The 27,160-nt window shown below is 50.1% G+C and overlaps 1 protein-coding gene across 2 annotated transcripts in view; it reads right to left on the bottom strand.

Annotated features, from left to right (window-relative positions):
• Positions 1-27,160, bottom strand: part of Eip75B (Ecdysone-induced protein 75B) — a 223,473-nt gene that overhangs the window by 115,319 nt on the left and 80,994 nt on the right. Inside the window, exon 1 of one of the 2 annotated variants that reach the window (XM_069301301.1) lies at positions 8,015-8,264. The exons of the other annotated variant lie outside the window; for it this stretch is intronic. Coding sequence (XP_069157402.1) covers positions 8,015-8,249 — 235 coding nt within the window. The 5' untranslated portion in view covers positions 8,250-8,264. Of the gene's footprint in view, positions 1-8,014; positions 8,265-27,160 lie in introns of those variants that run through there. 2 annotated transcript variants of the gene reach the window in all.

Raw genomic sequence — 27,160 nt, 5'->3', positions numbered from 1 at the left:
ACAAGGAGCTGGGATATGAGGACTAGGGGCTGGGATATGAGGACCAGGAGCTGGGATATGAGGACCAGGAGCTGGGATATGAGGACATGGAGCTGGGATATGAGGACAAGGAGCTGGGATATGAGGACAAGGAGCTGGGATATGAGGACAAGGAGCTGGGATATGAGGACAAGGAGCTGTGATATGAGGACATGGAGCTGGGATATGAGGACAAGGAGCTGGGATATGAGGACAAGGGGCTGGGATATGAGGACAAGGAGCTGGGATATGAGGACAAGGAGCTGGGATATGAGGACAAGGATCTGGGATATGAGGACATGGAGCTGGGATATGAGGACAAGGAGCTGGGATATGAGGACAAGGAGCTGGGATATGAGGACAAGGAGCTGGGATATGAGGACAAGGGGCTGGGATATGAGGACAAGGAGCTGGGATATGAGGACAAGGAGCTGGGATATGAGGACAAGGAGCTGGGATATGAGGACATGGAGCTGGGATATGAGGACTATGGAGCTGGGATATGAGGACAAGGAGCTGGGATATGAGGACAAGGAGCTGGGATATGAGGACAAGGAGCTGGGATATGAGGACAAGGAGCTGTGATATGAGGACATGGAGCTGGGATATGAGGACAAGGAGCTGGGATATGAGGACAAGGAGCTGGGATATGAGGACATGGAGCTGGGATATGAGGACAAGGAGCTGGGATATGAGGACAAGGAGCTGGGATATGAGGACAAGGAGCTGGGATATGAGGACAAGGAGCTGGGATATGAGGACAAGGAGCTGGGATATGAGGACAAGGAGCTGGGGTATGAGGACAAGGAGCTGGGATATGAGGACAAGGAGCTGGGATATGAGGACAAGGAGCTGGGATATGAGGACAAGGAGCTGGGATATGAGGACCAATATAAGAATACAAATGTGAATGGCTTGGCTTAGAGCCGGTTGTGGCTCTAATTCTGGACCACAGGAATCACAGGGCTGACTAATTCTCACAGGTTGGGCACGGGGGTCCACCACCACCCACAACATGGGCACGGGGGTCCACCACCACCTACAACATGGGCATGGGGGTCCACCACCACCCCCAACAGAAGCATGGGGGTCCACCACCACCCACAACAGAAGCATGGGGTCCACCACCACCCCCAACATAAGCAGGGGGTCCACCACCACCTACAACATGGGCATGGGGGTCCACCACCACCCCCAACAGAAGCATGGGGGTCCACCACCACCCCCAACAGAAGCATGGGGGTCCACCACCACCCACAACAGAAGCATGGGGTCCACCACCACCCCCAACATAAGCATGGGGTCCACCACCACCCACAACATGGGCATGGGGGTCCACCACCACCCCCAACAGAAGCATGGGGTCCACCACCACCCACAACATGGGCATGGGGGTCCACCACCACCCCCAACATAAGCATGGGGTCCACCACCACCCCCAACAGAAGCATGGGGTCCACCACCACCCACAACATGGGCATGGGGGTCCACCACCACCCACAACATAAGCATGGGGTCCACCACCACCCCCAACATAAGCATGGGGTCCACCACCAGGGTGAGAATAGGGAGGTGTGGGCCCTCACCCTCTGCCTACTGGACTAAATAGCGACCGTTCACCCCTATTCCCATCTGGCCCAAATAACTAGCCTCGCGCATATGCGTTCAGGGCCACTCTTCCTTCCTCCTCCACTATGCCAGTGCCCCCTATTGGTGCCACGGGTAATAGGGGGGCTGACTCCCCTGCTAGTACACACGGAGTAACCGGATTACAGTACATGGGAGTGTATATTAGCCAGGGAATTTAGATGGGATTTATTTGATTGGAGAAGCCATCCTGTGAAGAGGCTAGTTCATTGCCTTCTGCACAGGCGAGAGTGCCAACCTTGCTTAATGCCTATATCACACTACTCTGACCCTTATGCATGACCTACTAGGTGCCATTCTACCTTGGCACCGTTTCTCGTTAATTGGCACGCTACTATGGTCTCTATAGCACGGGGGAATAAGTGCCAGTTTGGCTACTCTCGTCGTCCAAGCAGGGCCGTGTGTACACATAAACAGGTGCCAATCTCCATAGGTGCTCATCCCATTATGACCTCTAAACACCGGTAGAATAAGATTCATTTTCCTACTGACGCTTCACTAGGGCGGGATAGCAGGCGACTATGACCTCTGTTGAGGGGCGGCATAAGGCTGTTGTTGAGAGTTACCCTTGAGAAGTGTGTGTACACATGTTTCTTCACGGTCACGTCAGATAAGCGGCCATGTGGACGGGGTGCATAAGGCTCAGAGTCGGTTACACACACACACCGACGTCTGGAGATACGTTTGGCACTTTCCTGTTCCTAGAGACTTTCATTGTGGGTTTATAATAATATATAAACCGGTTTATATAATATATATATATATTATATATATACATATATATACACAGTCCCACGCACACATCCAAGTCAGGTTAAGCACCAGTGACTTACACCAGTACCTGTATGGGTGACCGCGTAGGACGTCAACAACATACACAGGGCTGCCTGTCCCCCAATAAGTACTGTACACACACACTGACACACAGTTGAGAGGCGGGACCAAAGAGCCAAAGCTCCACCCCCGCAAGCACAAATAGGTGAGTACAGCATACAGAGAGGAGGGGGGGGGGGAAGTGAGCCAGAGAATAACTGAAGGACTGGTGACCGAGAGCTGGAGCTCGCCCTTGACTGACAGATGTACAGATGGAAGATGAAACTTTCTCAGCGTCAGGTAATCGGCCCAATGCGTTAATAATACGACGTATTAACACACACATTAAAGCCCCGCAATAGTGAAGGTTTTCTGTACACCGGCTGGATAGGTTGGGTGGGTTGCTGGGGTTCGTATGTTTCTGCTTATAATAGGGCAGGGGCTGGTTAGGGTAGGGTAGGGACAAGTGAGGGCAGGCCAGGGCAGGCCAGCGCAGGTCAGGGCTGGGGAGGGCAGCACAGGACAAGGGCAGGGAAGGGCAGGCTAGGGCATCATGCCACTCGTGCCCCCACACTCACACCCACACTCACACTCACACCCACACTCACACCCACACTCACACCCACACTCACACTCACACTCACACTCACACTCACACTCACAAAAATGGGAACAACAGGAAATGAAAGTGTGTCTTAAGAAAGTGTGATTAAAAGATGTCCAACCCATAATTTTAGTTGAGAAACCACCCTAAGACTGAGTCTGAGAATGACCCTAAGAGTAAGTCATCCTAATGAAGGTGAGTAGTTGGCCCTAGAGGGACCTTAAACCTGATGCTTCTGTTCACCTGGCAATTAAAAGTAGCCGTGAGTTAGGCAACTGTTGTGGGTTGCAAATAAATGAACTAAACACATTGAGAACATATGTAAGACATATGTTTTCTGCTAATTCGTTTTCGTTCGTTTGGAATATATTCTACAGTTTCGTCCACAGACATCACACACAGTGTGTGTGTGTGTGTGTGTGTGTGTGTGTGTGTGTGTGTGTGTGTGTGTGTGTGTGTGTGTGTGTGTGTGTCGCAGGCGCACATTCGCCAGACTAACCACTTATGCAGTACGCCAGACGCAGAGAGAGAGAGAGAGAGAGAGAGAGAGAGAGAGAGAGAGAGAGAGAGAGAGAGAGAGAGACGCTCCCATAGAACAGAAAGTCCTGTCGGAAGACATCATTACCTAAGCCTTACTGACCCGTCTTTGGCTCTTAGGGAAGACACAGAAAACAGGTTGCCACAACATGGGCAGAGAGACGTGCTCCCTATCTTACCTAATCCCCCCCCCCTCCCCCTTCCCTTAACCGAACATCCGCTGTCCCTCTTCTCCCCCCCCCTTCCCCCTCGCCCCCGGGACACTCACTCATCCCCCCCCCCTCTCCCACTCAAGCACTGTACTCACCAAGGTGAGTATCTTTGTCCAGCACCCAGCCGTTGACACCCATCTAGATCACTGGGTCAGGAAGTGAGAGGGGCGGCAGGAGGTGGTAGGAAGCTGAGGGAGGAAGAGAAGGAGGGGGAGGGGGAGGAGAGGGAAGTGTTTGAAGGGAGGGGAGAGGAGGGAAGGGAGAGGATGGGGAGGGGGCACAAGACAATATAAGCTCCCTCACCCAAATTTCAAGACCCGGTATTGGACTTTGATTTAGAATGCATGAAATTAAATATTGTTCATTATGTGAGCCATTAGTTATAGCGAGTTACAACATCTAACTTGTTGTAACTTAGGACAAGTTACAACACCTCCAGGTACACATTGTCCCAACATCTGTAGGTACGAGAGAGAGAGAGAGAGAGAGAGAGAGAGAGAGAGAGAGAGAGAGAGAGAGAGAGAGAGAGAGAGAGAGAGAGAGAGAGAGAGAGAGAGAGACAGAGAGTTGTACCAACGGTCCAACTTATAGAAGTCAGGGGTAATTAACAGAAACATTTAGGTAATTAAGAAGTTATCCATCAGGCGCGAGTACGTTCAGTTTACTATGTCCCCAAACTATCTGCCCAAACTATCAAACTAATCAAATTACATCATTGATGAGGTAATTACAGATGTTGCTGCCATACCCGCCAGCAAGCACACAACCTCACCCCAACACTGTGTTGTGTGCACACAGGTATCACCAGTCCATGCACCGTTGTGATTGGTTTAACAAGAACTGGCAGACAAGAGGTACCATGTCAAACAAACTTAAAACACTGTATATATATATATATATATATATATATATATATATATATATATATATATATATATATATATATATATATATATATATATATATATATATATATATTCACATAGAACAAAACAAAATTCTATTAAAACAAAAACAAAATTGAGTGGAAACTGTTAAGAAGGTGATTTCAGGTGGCACTTCCGAAGCTGCCTCTCGGAAGTGCACCAACCTGAACCTCAAGGGAGAGGACCACGCCTGACAAACTTAACTGAGTTCTGTGACAAGATCACCAAACTACGACAAGAAAGATAACATTGAATAGACACTGTTTTTTCTCCCTAGATTTTCAGAGAGCGTTTGATAAGGCGGCTGTGCAAGACGGTGAAGCAAACTGAGATAACTGGGAAGACAATGAACCGGGTAAAGGAGTACCTGAGGGGCGGGAAGCAGAGCGTCAGGGTCAGAGGTGGTGTGTGTCGATCTGGAGAACTGTGACAAGTAGAGTCCTTCAGTGCTTAGGTCCTACGACTACTGCCAGTTCTATCATTCAAAGATCTAAATATTTTATTAAGATAATAACGCAACCTATGTTAGACCAGTACTAGAATATGCAGCATCAGCCTGGAACCCGCACCTCGTGACGAACAAAACCCAACTGGAAAAGTATAGAGGTTAGCAACAAGATTAATGCCCGAACTAATAGGTCTAAGCAACTGTGAACTGTGATTGGTTAAGGGTACTAAATCTGATACTCTAGAGGAGATAAGAATCAGAGAGGGGATATGATCACAACATACAAGATATTGAGCGAAGTAGATAAGGTGGACAAGGACAACTTCTTCGAAGTGAGCGAATGAGAGACGAGAGGACACAGGTGGAAGTTGGTATACCAAATAAATCGAAGAAGTGTCAGGAAATACCCTGTACCCTGTACCCTGTACGGCTGGTCAACAAGAGGAATGTCCTGAAGGAAGAGGTTGAGGAAGCCACCTCCAGCCACAACTTTCAGGACAGATGCGACGAAGATTTCGAACGTCGGAATAGCTTAACGTAATAGGTACAACAAGGGTAGTAGGCGAGGCATAGGGAGCAGGACCTCACTTCCCAGCAGTCAGTGGTAGGTAAGTACTAATAGGTAAGCAGCGTTAGGCCAGTAGGTAGGCTAAGTCAAGACGCACTCCAGCCGGAACGAGTCTTCTCAAGAACTCCGGTATTAATAGTTTGATACAAAATACATTTAATACAAACACAATGGCAAGTAATGAATACAAAAGACAAAAAAGGCGAAAAAAATAATTCCTTGACCTCAAGTAATTCCAGCATGTTCCTGTCTAAACTTACTTTCCACCTCAAGCGAGAAGTGACGTCACAGGGACTTTTACTAGTGAAAAGGGACTATGGCCTCCATTACGCTACCAACCAAGGCTGCACATAGGCGCCTCTTGCTCCCAAGTGCCTATCTCCTCCTGTCTCGCGAACCCAGTTTGTCTGGGAGCAATGAACTCCGAGGCCCTGAGTGCCACAAGGGCCGCCGCTGCGAGGGGGGCCACCGTATCGCACATGTCCTTCTGATTCTCAGAGCATGATGCCTCATAATCTACAGTCTTACGCTGCCATCAAGGGTGAACGAACTAGCCTCCCTCGTGACACTCATGGCCTACTTATTACCCACATAAGCGCGCACGTGAAAGTGAAATGGATATGCGCTTGGAGGCGCGCCCTGTGCGAGGCTAGCGCAGCTGACCCGGTTTTACATCATCAAGGGGAAAGAAATGACAAGGTATGCGGAAAGTGCAATGAACTAGCCTCGCTCAGAGCGCCCCTCTCTCTCTCTCTCCAACAGTGGCACACCTCACACACCTGCAGGAGGCTAGTCGGCGAGGATCTAAACGGAGAAAGTCTTCGGCTGGGGGTTGTTGAACCCGGGGAACCTCGACCTATATACGCAGACGTTTATACTGGTCTTGCAGCCTTGTTCGAGTTCCTTGCGACACGCGCGTCTCCTTGCCCTATCATCGTCCGCACACACGCACTACAAAAGATATTTCCATGGTTTTTGTAGAGCGGGAGGGGAGGTTAATCCTCCAAGGTCGCCACGAGCAATTAAACATCTCCCAGAGGACAATGGCGCATACGGAGACAGAAATTGATTGAGTGCTCCTATTAAAGCGACTTTTGTATCAAGTCGTGTATTTAATGTTTGTGAAACAATGTAATTCGTTACGAGAATAATTAACGTAGCGGAGACCCAGGAAGGAGTGACGGCGAGGGGAGTATTATACCCGTCGCCTGCTGACTGAAAGTGCCCAAGATTCCCGCGCAAGAAAGGCTTACCCAGCACCGCCAGCCGCTGGGCATGACGAGGGAGAAAGCGTTCAGAGTGGCACTGTACCCTCTTGCCCACAGGTCATAACTACCGGTCAACAATTTTACTATCGTTGGCCCAGTCGTCTATGGGGGGGGGGGGAGGGGGTATTCCAAGTAAAGTTGGAATATCTTATATTTTATCCCATCATCAATCTTATAAGATTTTAGTCTTGTGTTGATAAGCTTTGAAGTTCCTATGTGTTTATTGAGGTTTAAAGGGTATTTATAGCCTAGTGTATAGCCAAGTTGTAGACTTGAAGTAGGCTAAGTTGAAGGCCTACTAGGCTAAGTTGCAGATATTCCTAGCTTCCGCTTACCATCTGCAATATCTCCAATGACAAACTGTTCTAATATCGCTAATTCCACAAAAATAATTGGACCTAGATGAGCACCAATCACCTTTTGTTCCGCCCCCCCTAAACAAAAGTGTGTACTATTTACCAAATTGAATAATCTGTTTCTGATTAAACAAGCTGTTGGTGTAGTTCATTAATCAGCTGGGATTCCAAGGTAGCGCGCGCCAGCTGTTATCAACAGGTGGCTGGCAGGTCCACGCGGTCGTGTTTATGTCCATCAGCTGATCATACCACCGCTCTCATGGCTTCATTCACTTCCTCTTTGTTGACAGCAATTATGCGATGACAGGTCCACGTGGTCGTGTTGATGTCCATCAGCTGATCATACTACCTCCTCGCTCGTTTCATTCACTTCCTCTTTGCTGGCAACAGTGACGTGACGACAAGGTCCACGTGGTCGTGTTTATCAGCTCATCAAACCACCACCTCGCTGGCTTAAGAATCAGGAACTGAGAAAAGCAACTCAATAAGCCTAAGACTTAATTATACGAATAAGGACTTACCATATAACAGACAAAAAGAATCACCAGAGGAAAACATATCTTCCACAGGAGGAAATACAGACTGTATGTAGTCCGTCTTGCAAGTAAATGACTCACCTGCTAAGATGACTTCGAGTAGTTCTGGAGGTTCGGGGTTGTCCTGGTCACTACATCTGGGGTTGTAGTCGGCATGTTTGGGAGTGAGGTCGGCATGTTTGGGAGTGAGGTCGGCATGTTTGGGAGGGTGGTCGAGAGGTTTGTGGCACTTGGAAGCGACCGAATCAGCGTCACATATATCGAACGTGTCCCTCGGAGGCTGCACTAGGTTCAGATAGTCCCTAAAAACTGTCATTGTGAAGAAAGCTTGACAAAGCTGATCGATCTCCACACTCTCGTGTCGGTAATCCGGAATGTTGATCTATGACACTCTCAGTCCGGTTGACAGGGGGGCGTAGATTGCTATGCACTAGTCCAGTATACTTGCGAGGTAGACTCTCAGGTCCCATGGACACCCATGCCAGGTTCTCCAAATGTAGACAAACGCTCTTCACAGGACCACTAAACACCAGTTATAAACTCCTGTTGACAAAATTCCGCTTAGTAGATAGTCCTCACAGGTTCCAGGAAGACAGACACACAAACGCACACAGGCCAAGGTCCTCGAAGATAGATGTACACACAAACGCACACACACGCGCGTACACGAGAGGAGACGAGAGACCAGGAACCCGACGCTCAGTGTGGTGGTGTGAACGTAACTGACCCGCCATCACCGCTCGCACCCCGCCGACGGTGAGAGCAGCGCCACGCTCCTCCTGACCCACACCACCCGGGCCTCCAGCAGGAGCCTCCAGCAGGAGCCTTTAGCAGGAGTCTTATGTTGGAGCCTCCAGCAGGAGCCTTTAGCAGGAGTCTTATGTTGGAGCCTCCAGCAGGAGCCTTTAGCAGGAGTCTTATGTTGGAGCCTCCAGCAGGAGCCTCATGTTGGAGCCTTCAGCAGGAGTCTTATGTTGGAGCCTCCAGCAGGAGCCTCATGTTGGAGCCTCCAGCAGGAGCCTCATGTTGGGGACTCCAGCAGGAGCCTTATGTTGGAGCCTCCAGCAGGAGCCTCATGTTGGAGCCTCCAGCAGGAGCCTTATGTTGGAGCCTCCAGCAGGAGCCTCATGTTGGAGCCTCCAGCAGGAGCCTCATGTTGGGGACTCCAGCAGGAGCCTTATGTTGGAGCCTCCAGCAGGAGCCTCATGTTGGAGGCTCCAGCAGGAGCCTTATGTTGGAGCCTCCAGCAGGAGCCTCCAGCAGGAGCCTCATGTTGGAGCCTCCAGCAGGAGCCTCATGTTGGGGACTCCAGCAGGAGCCTTATGTTGGAGCCTCCAGCAGGAGCCTCATGTTGGAGCCTCCAGCAGGAGCCTCATGTTGGGGACTCCAGCAGGAGCCTTATGTTGGAGCCTCCAGCAGGAGCCTCATGTTGGGGACTCCAGCAGGAGCCTTATGTTGGAGCCTTCAGCAGGAGCCTCATGTTGGGGACTCCAGCAGGAGCCTCATGTTGGAGCCTCCAGCAGGAGTCTCATGTTGGCGCCTCCAGCAGGAGCCTCATGTTGGAGCCTCCAGCAGGAGCCTCATGTTGGAGCCTCCAGCAGGAGCCTCATGTTGGAGCCTCCAGCAGGAGCCTCATGTTGGAGCCTCCAGCAGGAGCCTCATGTTGGAGCCTCCAGCAGGAGCCTCCTGTTGGAGCCTCCAGCAGGAGCCTCATGTTGGAGCCTCCAGCAGGAGCCTCATGTTTTAGCCTCCAGCAGGAGCCTCATGTTGGAGCCTCCAGCAGGAGCCTCCAGCAGGAGCCTCCAGCAGGAGCCTCATGTTGGAGCCTCCAGCAGGAGCCTCATGTTGGAGCCTCCAGCAGGAGCCTCCAGCAGGAGCCTCATGTTGGAGCCTCCAGCAGGAGCCTCCAGCAGGAGCCTCATCTTAAAATGATCTTCCATCTTGTAACGGTCGCGTCACCGTTAACGGCCAAGCATCCTGTAACGGTCGTTTAATTCCCCATTAACGGCCAACCATCTCATACGACTCCCTTCACAGCTATGTATATATGTATGTATAATGTATGTATGAATGTATGTATGTATACACATATTGGGTGCCATATACAGGGGCTTGCGGAGAATTACTCCACAGACTGGAGTAACTCCACTCTGTGGAATTATGTCACCGGACTCATCTGCGACTCTTAACATGAGGACTTTACAAGGAAGAATTACTTATGAATGTGTATGAGAGAAATCCCATACACATGGGAAAAGCACTAACAGTATAATCACAATGTTGAAGCTATAACACTGACAGTATACCCCCCTACACAGGAGATATAACACTGACAGTATACCCCCCAACACAGGAGATATAACACTGACAGTATACCCCCCACACAGGAGATATAACACTGACAGTATACCCCCCAACACAGGAGATATAACACTGACAGTATACCCCCCACACAGGAGATATAACACTGACAGTATACCCCCCCCCACACAGGAGATATAACACAGCATATAACCTTAACCCCTGGTAAGGACCCACTTACCAGACAATAACCACTGTGGATATTTTAGGTCACGGATGACCCCTCCCCATCCCCCCCCCCTTTCCCAAACTGGGTCAGTGGGGCTAGTCAACCTAAATGGGGAGGATGAGGCCACTCATTTAAAAAATGGGTAAAAATCCCATTAAACAATAAAAATAATGAGAACATCCACAGGTGCCGTGATGCGGATTCGAACGTACGCGCTGGGTGTTCGCAGACACACGCTCTAAACCACTAGACCACGACGTGCTCTGTGTATTAAAAGAGGGGGAGGGGGGGGCGTCAGAGGTGGCATTTCTAGATGATAGAAGTCAAGAGAGAGGGGGGGGGGCGTCAGAGGTGGCATTTCTAGATGATAGAAGTCAAGAGAGAGGGGGGGGGCGTCAGAGGTGGCATTTCTAGATGATAGAAGTCAAGAGAGAGGGGGGGGGCGTCAGAGGTGGCATTTCTAGATGATAGAAGTCAAGAGAGAGGGGGGGGGCGTCAGAGGTGGCATTTCTAGATGATAGAAGTCAAGAGAGAGAGGGGGGGGGGGGCGTCAGAGGTGGCATTTCTAGATGATAGAAGTCAAGAGAGAGGGGGGGGGGGCGTCAGAGGTGGCATTTCTAGATGATAGAAGTCAAGAGAGAGGGGGGGGCGTCAGAGGTGGCATTTCTAGATGATAGAAGTCAAGAGAGAGGGGGGGCGTCAGAGGTGGCATTTCTAGATGATAGAAGTCAAGAGAGAGGGGGGGGGCGTCAGAGGTGGCATTTCTAGATGATAGAAGTCAAGAGAGAGGGGGGGGCGTCAGAGGTGGCATTTCTAGATGATAGAAGTCAAGAGAGAGGGGGGGGGGGAGGAGAATAGCGTGAAACCCTGCTGCGGTTTCGGTGGAATCCTTGTGGATTCAGTAGCACCCCAGGTTGCAATTCTTTTGACTATGTCGCGGGAGACACCTATAGCTTCCAGAAGACACCTGTAGCTTCCAGGAGACACCTGTAGCTTCCAGGAGACACCTGTAGCTTCCAGGAGACACCTGTAGCTTCCCGGAGACATCTGTAGCTTCCCGGAGACATCTGTAGCTTCCAGAAGACACCTGTAGCTTTCAGGAGACACCTGCAGCTTCCAGGAGACACCTGTAGCTTTCAGAAACACCTGTAGCTTCCAAAAGACACCTGTAGCTTCCAGGAGACACCTGTAGCTTCCCGGAGACACCTGTAGCTTCCAGAAGACACCTGTAGCTTCCAGAAGACACCTGTAGCTTCCAGAAGACACCTTTAGCTTCCAGGAGACACCTGTAGCTTCCCGGAGACACCTGTAGCTTCCAGAAGACACCTGTAGCTTCCAGAAGACACCTGTAGCTTCCAGAAGACACCTGTAGCTTTCAAAAGACACCTGTAGCTTCCAGAAGACACCTGTAGCTTCCAGGAGACACATGTAGCTTTCAGAAGACACCTGTAGCTTCCAGAAGACACCTGTAGCTTCCAGGAGACACCTGTAGCTTCCAGGAGACACCTGTAGCTTCCAGGAGACACCTGTAGCTTTCCAGAAGACACCTGTAGCTTCCAGAAGACACCTGTAGCTTCCAAAAGACACCTGTAGCTTCCAAAAGACACCTGTAGCTTCCAGGAGACACCTGTAGCTTCCAAAAGACACCTGTAGCTTCCAAAAGACACCTGTAGCTTCCAAAAGACACCTGTAGCTTCCAAAAGACACCTGTAGCTTCCAGAAGACACCTGTATCTTCCAGAAGACACCTGTAGCTTCCAGAAGACACCTGTAGCTTCCAAAAGACACCTGTAGCTTCCAGAAGACACCTGTAGCTTCCAGGAGACACCTGTAGCTTCCAGGAGACACCTGTAGCTTCCAAAAGACACCTGTAGCTTCCAAAAGACACCTGTAGCTTCCAAAAGACACCTGTAGCTTCCAGAAGACACCTGTAGCTTCCAAAAGACACCTGTAGCTTCCAAAAGACACCTGTAGCTCCCAGGAGACACCTGTAGCTTCCAAAAGACACCTGTAGCTTCCAAAAGACACCTGTAGCTTCCAAAAGACACCTGTAGCTTCCAGAAGACACCTGTAGCTTCCAAAAGACACCTGTAGCTTCCAGGAGATACCTGTAGCTTCCAAAAGACACCTGTAGCTTCCAGAAGACACCTGTAGCTTCCAAAAGACACCTGTAGCTTCCAGGAGATACCTGTAGCTTCCAAAAGACACCTGTAGCTTCCAAAAGACACCTGTAGCTTCCAGGAGACAGCTGTAGCTTCCAAAAGACACCTGTAGCTTCCAAAAACACCTGTAGCTTCCAGAAGACACCTGTAGCTTCCCGGAGACACCTGTAGCTTTCAGAAACACCTGTAGACAATACACAATTATGATGACTGATGTTTGGAGGGGGGGGGGGGCAATGCTCGGCTTATTTACTGTTATGAAAAGTTCAGGTTGTGGGAAGGTTTGCCGCTAAGTTGCTACAATGTTACGGCTGCGTTATGTTGTTCCGTTTCTACAACTTTCCTGATGTAGAAAAATGCAATACAGTAAAAAATATGGCTTTTGTTATGAGGGAAGGTGGTGTCAGCGCAGCGGGGATGCAGCGCCTCGAAAGGTCGGGGTTCTCGGGGTTCGACTCCTAGTCAGGGAGGATTGACTAGGCACCAATCTTTAACTGATGACCTTTGTTCACCTAGCAATGATTGGATAGTCAAGCACATTCACGTGCGCGCGCGTGCGTGTGTGTGTGTGTGTGTATACTCACCTATTTGTACTCACCTATTTGTGCTTGCAGGATCGAGGATTGGCTCTTGGATCCCGCCTTTCCAGCCATCGGTTGTTTACAGCAATGACTCCTGTCCCATTTCCCTATCATACCTAATTTTAAAAGTATGAATAGTGTTTGCTTCCACAACCTGTTCCCCAAGTGCATTCCATTTTTCCACTATTCTCACGCTAAAAGAAAACTTCCTAACATCTCTGTGACTCATCTGAGTTTCCAGTTTCCACCCATGTCCCCTCGTTCTGTTATTATTACGTGTGAACATTTCATCTATTTCCACTTTGTCAATTCCTCTGAGTATTTTATATGTCCCTATCATATCTCCTCTCTCCCTTCTTTTCTCTAGTGTCGTAAGGTTCAGTTCCTTCAGACGCTCTTCATATCCCATCTCTCGTAACTCTGGGACAAGTCTCGTCGCAAACCTCTGAACCTTCTCCAGTTTCCTTATGTGTTTCTTCAGGTGGGAACTCCATGATGGCGCGGCATACTCTAAGACTGGTCTCACGTAGGCAGTGTAAAGCGCCCTAAAAGCCTTCTCACGTAGGTTTCTGAATGAAGTTCTAATTTTCGCCAGTGTAGAGTACGCTGCTGTCGTTATCCTATTTATATGTACCTCAGGAGTTAGATTAGGTGTTACGTCCACTCCCAGGTCTCTTTCTCGAATCGTTACAGGTAGGCAGTTCCCCTTCATTGTGTACTGTCCGTTTGGTCGCCTATTACCTGATCCCATTTCCATAACTTTACATTTACTGGTGTTGAACTCCAGTAGCCATTTCTCTGACCATCTCTGCAACCTGTTTAAGTCCTCTTGTGTGTGTGTGTGTGTGTGTGTGTGTGTGTGTGTGTGTGTGTGTGTGTGTGTGTGTGTGTGTGTGTGTGTGTGTGTGTAAATCACGAAAATTAACACGTGATGAAAAATGTGAGTGTCAGACCACGGAGGAAGAATTGAAACAGAAATTTCCTTAAGTACTTTCGTATATTAATTCATCTTCAGAAGGAATGAAGATGTATTAATATACGAAAGTACTTTAGGAAAATCCTGTTTCAATTCTTCCTCCTTGGTCTGACACTGTCATATATATATATATATATATATATATATATATATATATATATATATATATATATATATATATATATATATATATATATATATATATATGAAAGCATAGTGTAAACTATGTATAAGCAATAACTGATTAAAACTTTTTGTTGTTCATAAAACTCAAAAAACGTTCGCAATAAGATTTCTTCCCTATTTTTTAATAAGATCAATTTAAGCAACACTTTGGGACGACTAATTTGGTACACCACCAATTACACACTGGATAAAAGGCCCAAGTTACTTTCAATTACCCCCTTTGTTGACGGCGGGGCCACGCACAACACCAGCAGACAACCTCAGTTAAGTAAACAAAATGAACAAGCAGACAAGGGTTGGCAGCAGACACGGGTTGGCAGCAGACACGGGTTGGCAGCAGACAAGGGTTGGCAGCAGACAAGGGTTGGCAGCAGACAAGGGATGGCAGCAGACACGGGTTGGCAGCAGACACGGGTTGGCAGCAGACACGGGTTGGCAGCAGACAAGGGTTGGCAGCAGACAAGGGATGGCAGCAGACACGGGTTGGCAGCAGACACGGGGATGGCAGCAGACAAGGGGATGGCAGCAGACAAGGGGATGGCAGCAGACAAGGGGATGGCAGCAGACAAGGGATGGCAGCAGACAAGGGGATGGCAGCAGACAAGGGGATGGCAGCAGACAAGGGATGGCAGCAGACAAGGGATGGCAGCAGACTGACGTAGATAGAAGTGATGCTGGCCGTTCTTCTTCACATCTAATACAAAGAGTTCAGGTGTGGAGGCAGATGTGTGCCAAAGAGTTCAGGTGTGGAGGCAGACGTGTGCCAAAGAGTTCAGGTGTGGAGGGCAGATGTGTGCCAAAGAGTTCAGGTGTGGAGGGCAAACGTGTGCCAAAGAGTTCAGGTGTGAAGATAGATGTGTGTCAAAGACTTCAGGTGTGGAGGCAGACGTGTGCCAAAGAGTTCAGGTGTGGAGGGCAGACGTGTGCCAAAGAGTTCAGGTGTGGAGGGCAGACGTGTGCCAAAGAGTTCAGGTGTGAAGACAGATGTGCGTCAAAGACTTCAGGTGTGGAGGCAGACGTGTGCCAAAGAGTTCAGGTGTGGAGGGCAGACGTGTGCCAAAGAGTTCAGGTGTGGAGGGCAGACGTGTGCCAAAGAGTTCAGGTGTGGAGGGCAGACATGTGCCAAAGTGTTCAGGTGTGGAGGCAGATATGTGCCAAAAGCCACATATATACACTGAAAAGTGTATATCTTGGTGTGTATATGAAGAGTTTTTTTTTAAGTCTGGATTATTTTTCAGTGATATAAGGTATACTCGCCGGTGTATAGTAGGTATGGGGTATACTCGCTGGTGTATAGTAGGTATGAGGTATACTCGCTGGTGTATAGTAGGTATGAGGTATACTCGCTGGTGTATAGTAGGTATGAGGTATACTCGCTGGTGTATAGTAGGTATGGGGTATACTCGCTGGTGTATAGTAGGTATGAGGTATACTCGCTGGTGTATAGTAGGTATGGGGTATACTCGCTGGTGTATAGTAGGTATGAGGTATACTCGCTGGTGTATAGTAGGTATGGGGTATACTCGCCGGTGTATAGTAGGTATGAGGTATACTTAATGGTGTATAGTAGGTATGAGGTATACTTTTTAGGACTGCACCTGACCTCTCTCCTCCTTCCCTCCTCACTCCACCTCCTCTCCCTCACTCCTAGTATTTCCCCTCACCCCTCCCTCCCCCCTGCCCAGACCCCCCCCCCCCTGCTCGTCACACAGGGGTGTCCTTGTGTGTGACACAGTTTCTCTCCATGTGTCTTCCGCGCGAAAGTGAGGGTGAACGCCCGGGTGAAGGGTGGCCTCCATGCCGTCCCTTTGGTCCTCTCTGGCGTCCCTTTGGTCCTCTCTGGCGTCCCTTTGGTCCTCTCTGGCGTCCCTTTGGTCCTCTCTGGCGTCTCTTTGGTCCTCTCTGGCGTCCCTTTGGTCCTCTCTGGCGTCCCTCTGGTCCTCTCAGGCATCCCTTTGGTCCTCTCTGCCGTCCCTTTGGTCCTCTCTGGCGTCCCTTTGGTCCTCTCTGGCGTCCCTTTGGTCCTCTCTGGCGTCCCTTTGGTCCTCTCTGGCGTCCCTTTGGTCCTCTCTGGCGTCCCTTTGGTCCTCTCTGGCGTCCCTTTGGTCCTCTCTGGCGTCCCTTTGGTCCTCTCTGGCGTCCCTTTGGTCCTCTCTGGCGTCCCTTTGGTCCTCTCTGGCGTCCCTTTGGTCCTCTCTGGCGTCCCTCTGGGCCTCCCTGGCGTCCCTCTGGGCCTCCCTGGCGTCCCTCTGGGCCTCCCTGGCGTCCCTCTGGGCCTCCCTGGCGTCCCTCTGACCTCCCTGGCGTCCCTCTGGCCTCCCAGGCGTCCCTCTGGTCTCCCAGGCGTCCCTCTGGTCTCCCAGCCGTCCCTCTGGTCTCCCAGCCCTCCCTCTGGCCTCCCTGGCGTCCCTCTGGTCCTCCCTGGCATCCCTCTGGCCTCCCTGGCGTCCCTTTGGTCCTCCCTGGCGTCACTCTGGCCTCCCTGGCGTCCCTCTGGCCTCCCTGGCGTCCCTCTGGCCTCCCTGGCGTCCCTCTGGCCTCCCTGGCGTCCCTCTGGCCTCCCTGGCGTCCCTCTAGTCCTCCCTGGCGTCCCTCTAGTCCTCCCTGGCGTCCCTCTGGCCTCCCTGGCGTCCCTCTAGTCCTCCCTGGCGTCCCTCTGGCCTCCCTGGCGTCCCTCTGGCCTCCCTGGCCTCCCTCTGGTCCTGCCTGGCGTCCCTCTGGCCTCCCTGGCGTCCCTTTAGTCCTCCCTGGCGTTCCTCTGGCCTCCCTGGCGTCCCTCTGGTCATCCCTGGCGTCCCTCTGGCCTCCCTGGCGTCCCTCTAGTCCTCCCTGGCGTCCCTCTGGCCTCCCTGGCGTCCCTCTGGCCTCCCTGGCGTCCCTCTAGTCCTCTCTGGCGTCCCTCTAGTCCTCTCTGGCGTCCTTCTGGCCTCCCTGGCGTCCCTCTGGCCTCCCTGGCGTCCCTCTGGCCTCCCTGGCGTCCCTCTGGCCTCCCTGGCGTCCCTCTGGCCTCCCTGGCGTCCCTCTGGCCTCCCTGGCGTCCCTCTAGTCCTCCCTGGCGTCCCTCTAGTCCTCCCTGGCGTCCCTCTGGCCTCCCTGGCCTCCCTCTGGTCCTCCCTGGCGTCCCTCTGGCCTCCCTGGCGTCCCTCTGGCCTCCCTGGCCTCCCTCTGGTCCTCCCTGGCGTCCCTCTGGCCTCCCTGGCGTCCCTTTAGTCCTCCCTGGCGTTCCTCTGGCCTCCCTGGCGTCCCTCTGGTCATCCCTGGCGTCCCTCTGGCCTCCCTGGCGTCCCTCTAGTCCTCCCTGGCGTCCCTCTGGCCTCCCTGGCGTCCCTCTGGCCTCCCTGGCGTCCCTCTAGTCCTCTCTGGCGTCCCTCTAGTCCTCTCTGGCGTCCTTCTGGCCTCCCTGGCGTCCCTCTGGCCTCCCTGGCGTCCTTCTGGCCTCCCTGGCGTCCCTCTGGCCTCCCTGGCGTCCCTCTAGTCCTCCCTGGCGTCCCTCTGGCCTCCCTGGCGTCCCTCTAGTCCTCCCTGGCGTCCCTCTGGGCTCCCTGGCGTCCCTCTGGGCTCCCTGGCGTCCCTCTGGGCTCCCTGGCGTCCCTCTGGCCTCCCTGGCGTCCCTCTAGTCCTCCCTGGCGTCCCTCTGGGCTCCCTGGCGTCCCTCTGGTCCTCCCTGACGAGTTGGCTTACGTAGATATTGGTGTGCTTGTGTGTGTGTGTAAGTATGGGAGGGTCTGCCTTTACCCTCTCTATTGTTAGGCCAAACAGTTGCATTTTTAACGTTTCCGGTTACGCAAAACCGTTAACATTTTTACGGGGTGGCAAACAATTACATCTGTACGTTTCTGGCTAGGCAAAATCGTTGCATTTTTTACGTAGGCGTGTAGCCAAAGAGCGGGCTGTTGAATGGCATTGTTAGTGTCCCCTCCCCCCACCCACCACACCCCCCTCCTGACATCACGCTGGGATGACGTCACGTGTGGGGTCGTCGTCTCCTCTTGACCCTCCACCAGCCCCCCCTCCACCCCCTCACCCCCCTATCACCACACGTAGTCCTTAAATGACGTCACTAGATGGTTGTTGATCTAGTGACGTCATTTAACACGTACAAACACTCACACACACACACACACACACACACACACACACATACACACACACACACACACACACACACACACACACACACATACATACAGGGCAGTTAAGGCCAGATTATTCAACACGGGTGGTACACGAACAAGGGGACACAGGTGGAAGTTGAGTACCCAAATGAGCCACAGAGACGTTAGAAAGAACCTTTTTCAGTGTCAGAGTAGTTAACGGATGGAATGCACTAGACAGTGATGTGGTGGAGGCTGACTCCATACACAGTTTTAAATGTAGATATGATAGAGCCCAATAGGCTCAGGAACTTGTATATTAGTTGACTGACAGTTGAGAGGCGGGACCAAAGAGCCAGAGCTCAACCCCCCATCAAACCCAACTAGGCGAGTACCTCTGATCCTGAAACCCCACTTTGGTGATTACACCCATCAGACGGTGGCAGAGACTGTGTAGTGGGGGATGTGGAGAGAAGGAGGAGTTTGTCAATCAGGGCACCTTGCTAACCCTCCCCCCCCTTCCCTCCTTCCTTATGTCCCCCTCCCTACCTTCCCCCACAGACCCCCCCCCCTCACAGACCCACACAGACCCCCACAGACCTCCCCCCCCTTCACCACCACCGTCACCAGTGACACAGTGCGGCGCTGAAAGCGAGGGTGAATGACCGGGTGAGAGAAACTGTCGACAGAGGAAGGGGGTGTGTGTGGGGGGGGGGGGCAGGAGAGAGGGAGGGGAAGGGGGGGGGCGTGTGAAGGGGGCTTGGTAGTGGAGGCTGTAATTATCTTACGCTGTCTGGGTTTGTTGGTTTCTCCTTCCCTTCCACTTTCAGAGCAGATAACAAGCAGTGTTTTCACACACGCACGCACGCGCGCACACAGACAGACACATGTATACCCCACTCTTCGTGTGCATTTTCCACCCAGTGTAAACCTTATGTACACTGTACATTTTAGACCTCTTGTGTACCCTTGACCTCATCTACCCCTTTGTATACTTCAACTGATGTAAACCTTCTCTTCGTACACACCCTTCACCAAAGAGTACATCATGTTACCTAAACCGCAGGTACACCATACACCCTCATGTACACCCTGCCACCCCCATGTACACCCTATACAGCATGCACACACACATGTACTACTATGTACACCCCCATGTGTACTGGTTCAGGTTCTTCACCACAAGGTGAAAGAGGAGTGAGCCCAAGCTCCTTCAACGATGTCTTGAAGGATGAGTTCCTAATGTATAGAAGGAACACATCATCCTCTTTTTCCTCTTCCACCCTCCTCTTCCTCCTCCTCTTCCTTTTCCTCCTCTTCTTCCTCCTCCTTCTCCTCCACAAGTTAATGTGTAAGTCAAATTGGCTGTGTAAATCCCGTAGACTTTCGTCGATATATTCTATATTGTCCGAAGCCAGATTCAGGATGGGTTCCCACTACCTGTGGCAGGTGGCTACTGTTATCTGTGGCAGGTGGCTACCGTTACCTGGGGCAGGTGGCTACCGATACCTGTGGCAGGTGGCTACCGATACCTGGGGCAGGTGGCTACCGATACCTGTGGCAGGTGGCTACCGTTACCTGGGGCAGGTGGCTACAGGTGAAGGATCTCCCAATCCTGAGCACTCCAGGTGCAAACTGACTGAGAGGGGCATGACCAACTGCGGCATGATCTCCCACACTACATCACCGAATACCCAGTTATTAGACCATTCAGACCAGTTGGCATGAGGTACCTGGAGCCCATCAGACCTGCTGGTGTGAGGTACCTGGAGCCCATCAGACCTGCTGGTGTGAGGTACCTGGAGCCCATCAGACCTGCTGGTGTGAGGTACCTGGAGCCCATCAGACCTGCTGGTGTGAGGTACCTGGAGCCCATCAGACCTGCTGGTGTGAGGTACCTGGAGCCCATCAGACTATATCTTTTACTATCTTACCGTATCTTTTTACAGTTTACTTTTAATTGTAGATACAATTACTGTATCTACTGATCACAGCCTTCAAGACAGGGAACGCTTAGCAGCACACAGCACAGCTAGGCACGTGTGTGTGTGTGTGTGTGTGTGTGTGTGTGTGTGTGTGTGTGTGTGGGAAGGGGGCTGGGGGGCGCCGCCCCTCCCACACCGTAAACACAGCCCGGGTGTCCACCACCTCTGCAGTTTCACTTTTTCCCCCCAACGCGATCATCTGGTGTCGATGAACCCCGGGAAGGTCAGTCTTCAGTTTGGGGTCGAGCAGGCCCCCTGACCTAGTGAACCCCTCCCCCCCCAACCCCCCCACACACTACCACCACCACTCTCTCTCTCTCGCGCACTGACCTAGTCCCCCCTCCTCACTCTCCTCTCTCTCTCTCTCTCTCTCTCTCTCTCTCTCTCTCTCTCTCTCTCTCTCTCTCTCTCTCTCTCACTACTACCTCTCCTGGTGCACCTCACTTCACCCCCCTCCCCCTTCCAGGTCTTTCTCTTTCCTACTTCTCAAATTATATCTTGAATCACTTTCTCTTCTTTCTTGCCCTCTGTCTGTCCTTATGTCTGGTTGTGTCTATGTATTGTCTCTCATTCTCTCTCTCTCTCTCTCTCTTACTCTCTCTTACTCTCTCTTACTCTCTCTTACTCTCACTCTCTCTTTCTCTCTCTCTTACTCTCTCTCTCCATCTTTCTCTGTTTAAATCTGAATCAGTGTCTCACTCTCTCTTTGTCTCTCGTGTTTGTCTGCCTGTGTGTCTGCCCCAACCATTCCTTCACCTTGTCTTTAGTTATATATATATCACCTTTATCTCTCCTTCTCCCTCTCCTGTATTTATCACCTTATCTCCTTCTTAGCTTATTTCGTAAGTCTTTCAAAATGATGTCCTTATTATTTCCTATTTTTTAATTCTTTCCTTCTTCCTCCCACGTTTCTTTCGTCCTTCATTCTTCTTCTTCTTCTGTTTCTCTCTCTCTCTCTCGTTCCCTATTCCTCTTTCATATTTCACTTTATAATTATTCACCTTTTTTGTTTGTATTTTAATCTCAATCTTTCTGGTTTTTACTTTCCACTTGCTTCTCTTTTTCTCTTTCCCCCTCATCCTCTCTCTCTCTTTCTTGATCTCTCTCTCTCTCTCTCTCTCTCTCTCTCTCTCTCTCTCTCTCTCTCTCTCTCTCTCTCTCTCTCTCTCTCTCTTCCTTGTCCCCCCTCACCCCCCCATCACTCCCCTTGTCTCTTAACCCCCCACCCTCGAAACCCCCCAACCTCCCCCACCCCACCCCCTCACCCCCTCCTCCCCCCTCACAGCGTTCATGAACACAGACAACAGGTAACCTCCAGGTGTAGCCTTACCTTGCGTATCTCAAGGTGAACTGCTAACCCCCTCCCCCCCCCTCTACACCCCTCCCCCTCTACACCCCCCTCCCTGGCTGGCCGATGGTTCCTGGCCTGCTGTTTCAACACCTAGACTTTCACGTCAATAGTGTCCTGACTCATGTTAATAGTGCCCTGACTCATGTTAATAGTGTCCTGACTCACGTCAAAAGTGTTCTGACTCTCTTTAAATGAATCTGTCCCGCGTATCATGCTCTAGAAGACATCTGTCACTCAGTATTTTCTTCCAGTACCCACCTGTCCACCCTTTAACCCTGCACTGGAACACATCTGTCAGTCAGGAACACTTTCTAGTACACACTGTACTAGAAAATGTACTTTCTGTTGTTTTACAGAAGGTACACACTGTACTCTCTCCTGTTTCCAGTACACAACAGCCCCGACGTGGAAGAACACGGCACTCTGGAAACTGTTGAGACAACCAGATCACCCTTAGACCCATTCCTTGGAACGCTTAACCGTTCTAGACCCTTTCCAGGAACTCTCTCACTTTCTAGAAGCTTTTCTAAGCATTTAGACCCTCCACAACTAGCCCGTCGCTTGTGTAGCATAAGAAATAGGTCAGTCAGTGGTGTGCCAGGCAAGGGGGCGATAACATGGGGTGGGAGAAAGAGAGAGAGGGAGGGAAGGAGAGAAAGAAAGAGAGAGAGAGAGAGAGAGAGAGAGAGAGAGAGAGAGAGAGAGAGAGAGAGAGAGAGAGAGAGAGAGAGAGAGAGAGAGAGAGGGAGGGAGGGAAGAATGAAGCACTCCAAGGCCAAAGGAGTTGCAATCAGAGGGGGCAGCTGCCTGCAGGACCTCCATTGGGAACAAAGGGATAGCTGGAAAGTAGAGTTTCTACTTGGAACAAAGGGGGAGTAAACTTTCCACAGTGGGGAAAGAAACAGGTGAAAATGGAGTTTCCACTGGAAGCACTGTGACCAAGCAGTGTACACAGTAGTCACTGTGAGCATCCACTGTGAGCATCCACTGTGAGCAGTCACTGTGAGCAGTCACTGTGAGCAGTCACTGTGAGCAGTCACCGTCAACAGCCACTGTTAACATAGCTGTCAGTCTAGATAAAAAACGGGCACATAACCTAAGCATCATTAACTTGTCCCAGTACTTCCCTCTGACTAGCAGCTGGTACTTCCCTGTGACTAGCAGCTGGTACTTCCCTGTGACTAGCAGCTGGTACTTCCCTGTCACTAGCAGCTGGTACTTCCCTGTGACTAGCAGCTGGTACTTCCCTGTGACTAGCAGCTGGTACTTCCCTGTCACTAGCAGCTGGTACTTCCCTGTGACTAGCAGCTGGTACTTCCCTGTGACTAGCAGCTGGTACTTCCCTGGGAATAGTTCCCCGTGACACAGCCACCATGAGGGGAAGGAAAGATGTACAGGTTTCGTAAGTGGACACTTAAGTGCTTGATGAATACTGTTGCTGGTCAGTAATGGGATCAACCCGTATCTTACTGGACCAAGTTCAAATATCTGATGATTAGCTAATCATAGGAACACACTCACATCATCAACACACACCAATTATTAGAAGAATAATTGGTGTAATTATTGTTCTAATAATTGATATAATCCTTCCTTATAAAAGGTATAGGGAAGGATTGAGACCCGTATCTCACTACATTACATTAGATACGGTAAAGGGGGGAGATATGAATCCTACATATAAGATCCTTAGGGATATGACCCATGTAGAGTTAAAAGATATATATATATATATATATATATATATATATATATATATATATATATATATATATATATATATATATATATATATATATTTAACCTCAGTGTAATATGCAAGTGTAAGGAACTTCATGAACTTGTAATTGAGTCTTAGTGTACATAGATTATAGATTTAATTGCACATGGAAACGAAATTCAGATCCAGCAGGCACTATTAGCCACGCACACACACAACACACACACACACACACACACACACACACACACACACACACACAACAAAGACAATTTGCTTTTCTAAGGTTGAAACAGCGGAGAAACCCCCGGGGTGTCATAAGGAGACAATGAATGACAGCGTTGTGCCGGTAAAGAATGACCACTTGGAGGTAATGTCACTTTCATCGCTTAAGACCGTGGGACCACTTAGCGAAGGTAACACCAACCTGTCTTCCTCAACGGTCAAGCAGGCTGTTGCTGCTTCCACAATTTCTCTTCGTTTCTCGGTAAACAGATCTGCTAATCTACAGCATCCTCATCATCTGGATGCTGGCATACAACACCCCCCCCCCCTTCATCTGCCACCTACGTTATAACAAACTCACCTACTTGGCAGGATAAGGCAGGGAAGGGGGGGGGGAGGGAAGGTAGGGGGGTGTAGGGTAGGGGAAGGGATGGACGGCAGCAGAAAGGGATAGGGAGGGGGAGAAATAAAAGGAAGGGGTAAACCGGACAAGACAAGGAAAGGGGTAAAGAAGGAGAAGGTATGGGAGGGATAAGAGAAGGAAGAGAGGTGGGAATGGGGGGTGAGATAGCGTAAAAGGCAGGGAGGCAGGCAGTCAGTCAGGCAGGCAGGCAGGAAGGCAGGCAGGCAGGCAGGCAAGCAGGCAGGCAGGAAGGCAGGCAGGCAGGCAGGCAGGCAGGCAGGCAGGCAGTCAGTCAGTCAGGCAGGCAGGCAGGCAGGCAGGCAGTCAGGCAGGCAGTCAGGCAGGCAGGCAGGGGAGGGCAGCAGGGGAGGGCAGGCAGGGGAGGGCAGCACTAGTGAAAACACGCGTCCTTTAGCGAGGCACCACCGGCTGCCATTTTACTTTCAGTGCCTGACCCACTGAAGGAGCGTTGAACCCGAGTCAGGCATTGACACACATTTCTAGTTGTGCAGTAGGAGGGGGGGGAGGGAGGGAGGGAGGAGGGGGGGGCGGGGAGGGTTTAAGGACCATGAGAGAGAGAGAGAGGGGGGGGGATTAACGGAGGAGGGGAAGGGGGGGGGGAAGGAGGATGTGGGAGAGGAATCAAAGACCAACAGACTATAGACTAAGTAGGTGAACAAGGAATGAGAAAATAGAAGGAAATAGACCCAATAGATCAGGATTGAAATTGTTGGAGATGATGGAGTATTTACATGTAATTTTTTTTTTTTTTTTGCTGTAAATATATTTAACATTTCCGAGTATTGATATGTAATGATTAAAAATATTTACTTGAAATAATTGGGAGAATTTGAATAAAATATTTAGCCATTTATACAGTTAATATTTCAAAAGTAGTTAAATGTAATTTTTGAGGAGCATTTAGAAAGCACGAATGATAGAGACTGTGAGAGAGTGAGAGCGCAAGAGAGTGAGAGCGCGAGAGAGAGTGAGAGCGCGAGAGAGAGTGAGAGCGCGAGAGAGAGTGAGAGCGAAAGGAGAGATGCCCACGTAACAAGTCCAAGTGTTGGCGATATATTTAGTTTAAGAATTTAGAGCACCGCGGGTCCACGTTTTCAGAGTCACCTAAAATATTGTGTGTACTCATCTAGTTGCGCTGGGGGGGGGGTGGGGCTGAGCTCTGGCTATTTGATCCCGAAAGGGGACCAAAGTGTGTGTGTGTGTGTGTGTGTGTGTGTGTGTGTGTGTGTGTGTGTGTGTGTGTGTGTGTGTTTTATTATCCCTCGACACACCTGTTTTTTTTATCTACTAGTTAACTCATCTCTCCATTGATAAGCACACACCCCACACCCTAGCCTCTACACCCTCCCCACCCTTAGCCGCCTTCAGCGACACCTAGCCTCCCCTCTAGCCACCACTCGCCATTCCTGTACACCCATAGTTCCCTCTAGCCACACCTAGCCACCCCCAAGCCACAACCTTCTCTACCTTTGTTGATGAACTGACTCACACTACCTCGCCTAAGCCTTCGTCCGCCCAGGCTGCCTGTCTGCTCCTAATTCCTCTTCGTAAATACAATGTACTCAGTCATCATCCTAAAATGATGAAACATGTCGTGTAGTTTAGAAGATGTCGCTGCCTACCCTTACGGTATATTATTGGTGTTAATAATATTTTCATTGTGTACTTCTTTGTTAGTTCGTATTTCTGTGTCTTTAAGCCTCTCTCTCTTTCTCTCTCTCTCTACGTTTCTCTATCACCGTCTCCCTGTAAATCCCGTCATCTCCCCCTTTCTCTCTCTCCAGCACACAAAATCCTTCAGTAACAAACAAATCTTCCTTGTTCGCCTTCGGGACAAGTAAAAACAAAAAAAAAAACATTATAAAACCGAGAGTGAAATAGAGATGAAAATGTACTGAGAGAGGCGGCCAGGGACGCCCCGACCTAAACTCCCGCCAACCCTGTCCCAGTTCTTCAGTGGGCCGAGTACCACCCTTACTTTCCCCTAACTGTCCAACTACTTCCGGGCCTTATTGACCGATGTCGATGTCCCCAAATGCTCCTCCGCGGATGAATAGTGACGTTGCATGATTGTCGCACATGGGATTTGCCAAACTGTCGGTAAACACGTGAGTTATAAGCGAAAATTGGAGTGAAGTTTTGCACGGGATATTTGCCTAAAGAGAGCGGCCATTGACCTGTTCAGTTTATTCCCTGAAAAATCCCTCACGCATCTAGGATATTTATATATCATATTTTACTAACAATGCTTGTTTGTATGGCTAGTTTGGAGGATGTCGCCAACACTTTGAAAGATGTCGCTAATGCTTTGGAAGATATCGCTAAGCGCTTTGGAGGATTTCATTAATGCTTTAGATGATATCGCTAAACTTTGAATAATATCGTAAATACTCTCAACAATCTCACTATACGTAGCATAATATCGTAACATTCTGGATAATATCGATAATACGTTGACTAATTACATATACTTGTGTCTTATTTTCGCTAATACAATGTGTATTTTGAAAGATAATTAGCCACATCAAGAACAAAAATAAATATAAATACATAAAACTGCAAGAAATTTCAGACAATTTGAAACATTACCATTACATATTTTTTAATTAATTTTCAAAATGTCTTTTGATACAAAAATGATAAAAGTCTGAAATATTTATATAGTAACTTTTTTTTTTAACTTTATCTAACACCTGTTCCCATCACAATAGATTAGGTTCGTCTTCATAGTGTATCAATTACTGTTATTAAATTGGTTAATGTTTTCAATATACTCACATGTATTTTGCCAGCTCACGTGTGCTGTCACGAGTGAGAGAATTTTGTGAACGGCCGAGATCAGTGGTGCCATCTATTGAGTGTGGGAGGACAATGGCGGTGGCGCCATCTATTGGGTGTAGGGAGGACGATGCCGGTGGCGCCATCTATTGGGTGTAGGGAGGACGATGGTGGTAGCGCCATCTATTGAGTGTGAGAGGACGATGGTGGTGGCGC

This window comes from Procambarus clarkii, chromosome 45 (assembly GCF_040958095.1).
Source record: "Procambarus clarkii isolate CNS0578487 chromosome 45, FALCON_Pclarkii_2.0, whole genome shotgun sequence".
Classification (NCBI taxonomy): domain Eukaryota; kingdom Metazoa; phylum Arthropoda; class Malacostraca; order Decapoda; family Cambaridae; genus Procambarus; species Procambarus clarkii.
The sequence above is the reverse complement of the archived record's forward strand: the minus strand, read 5'-3'. Positions and strand labels throughout refer to the sequence as shown.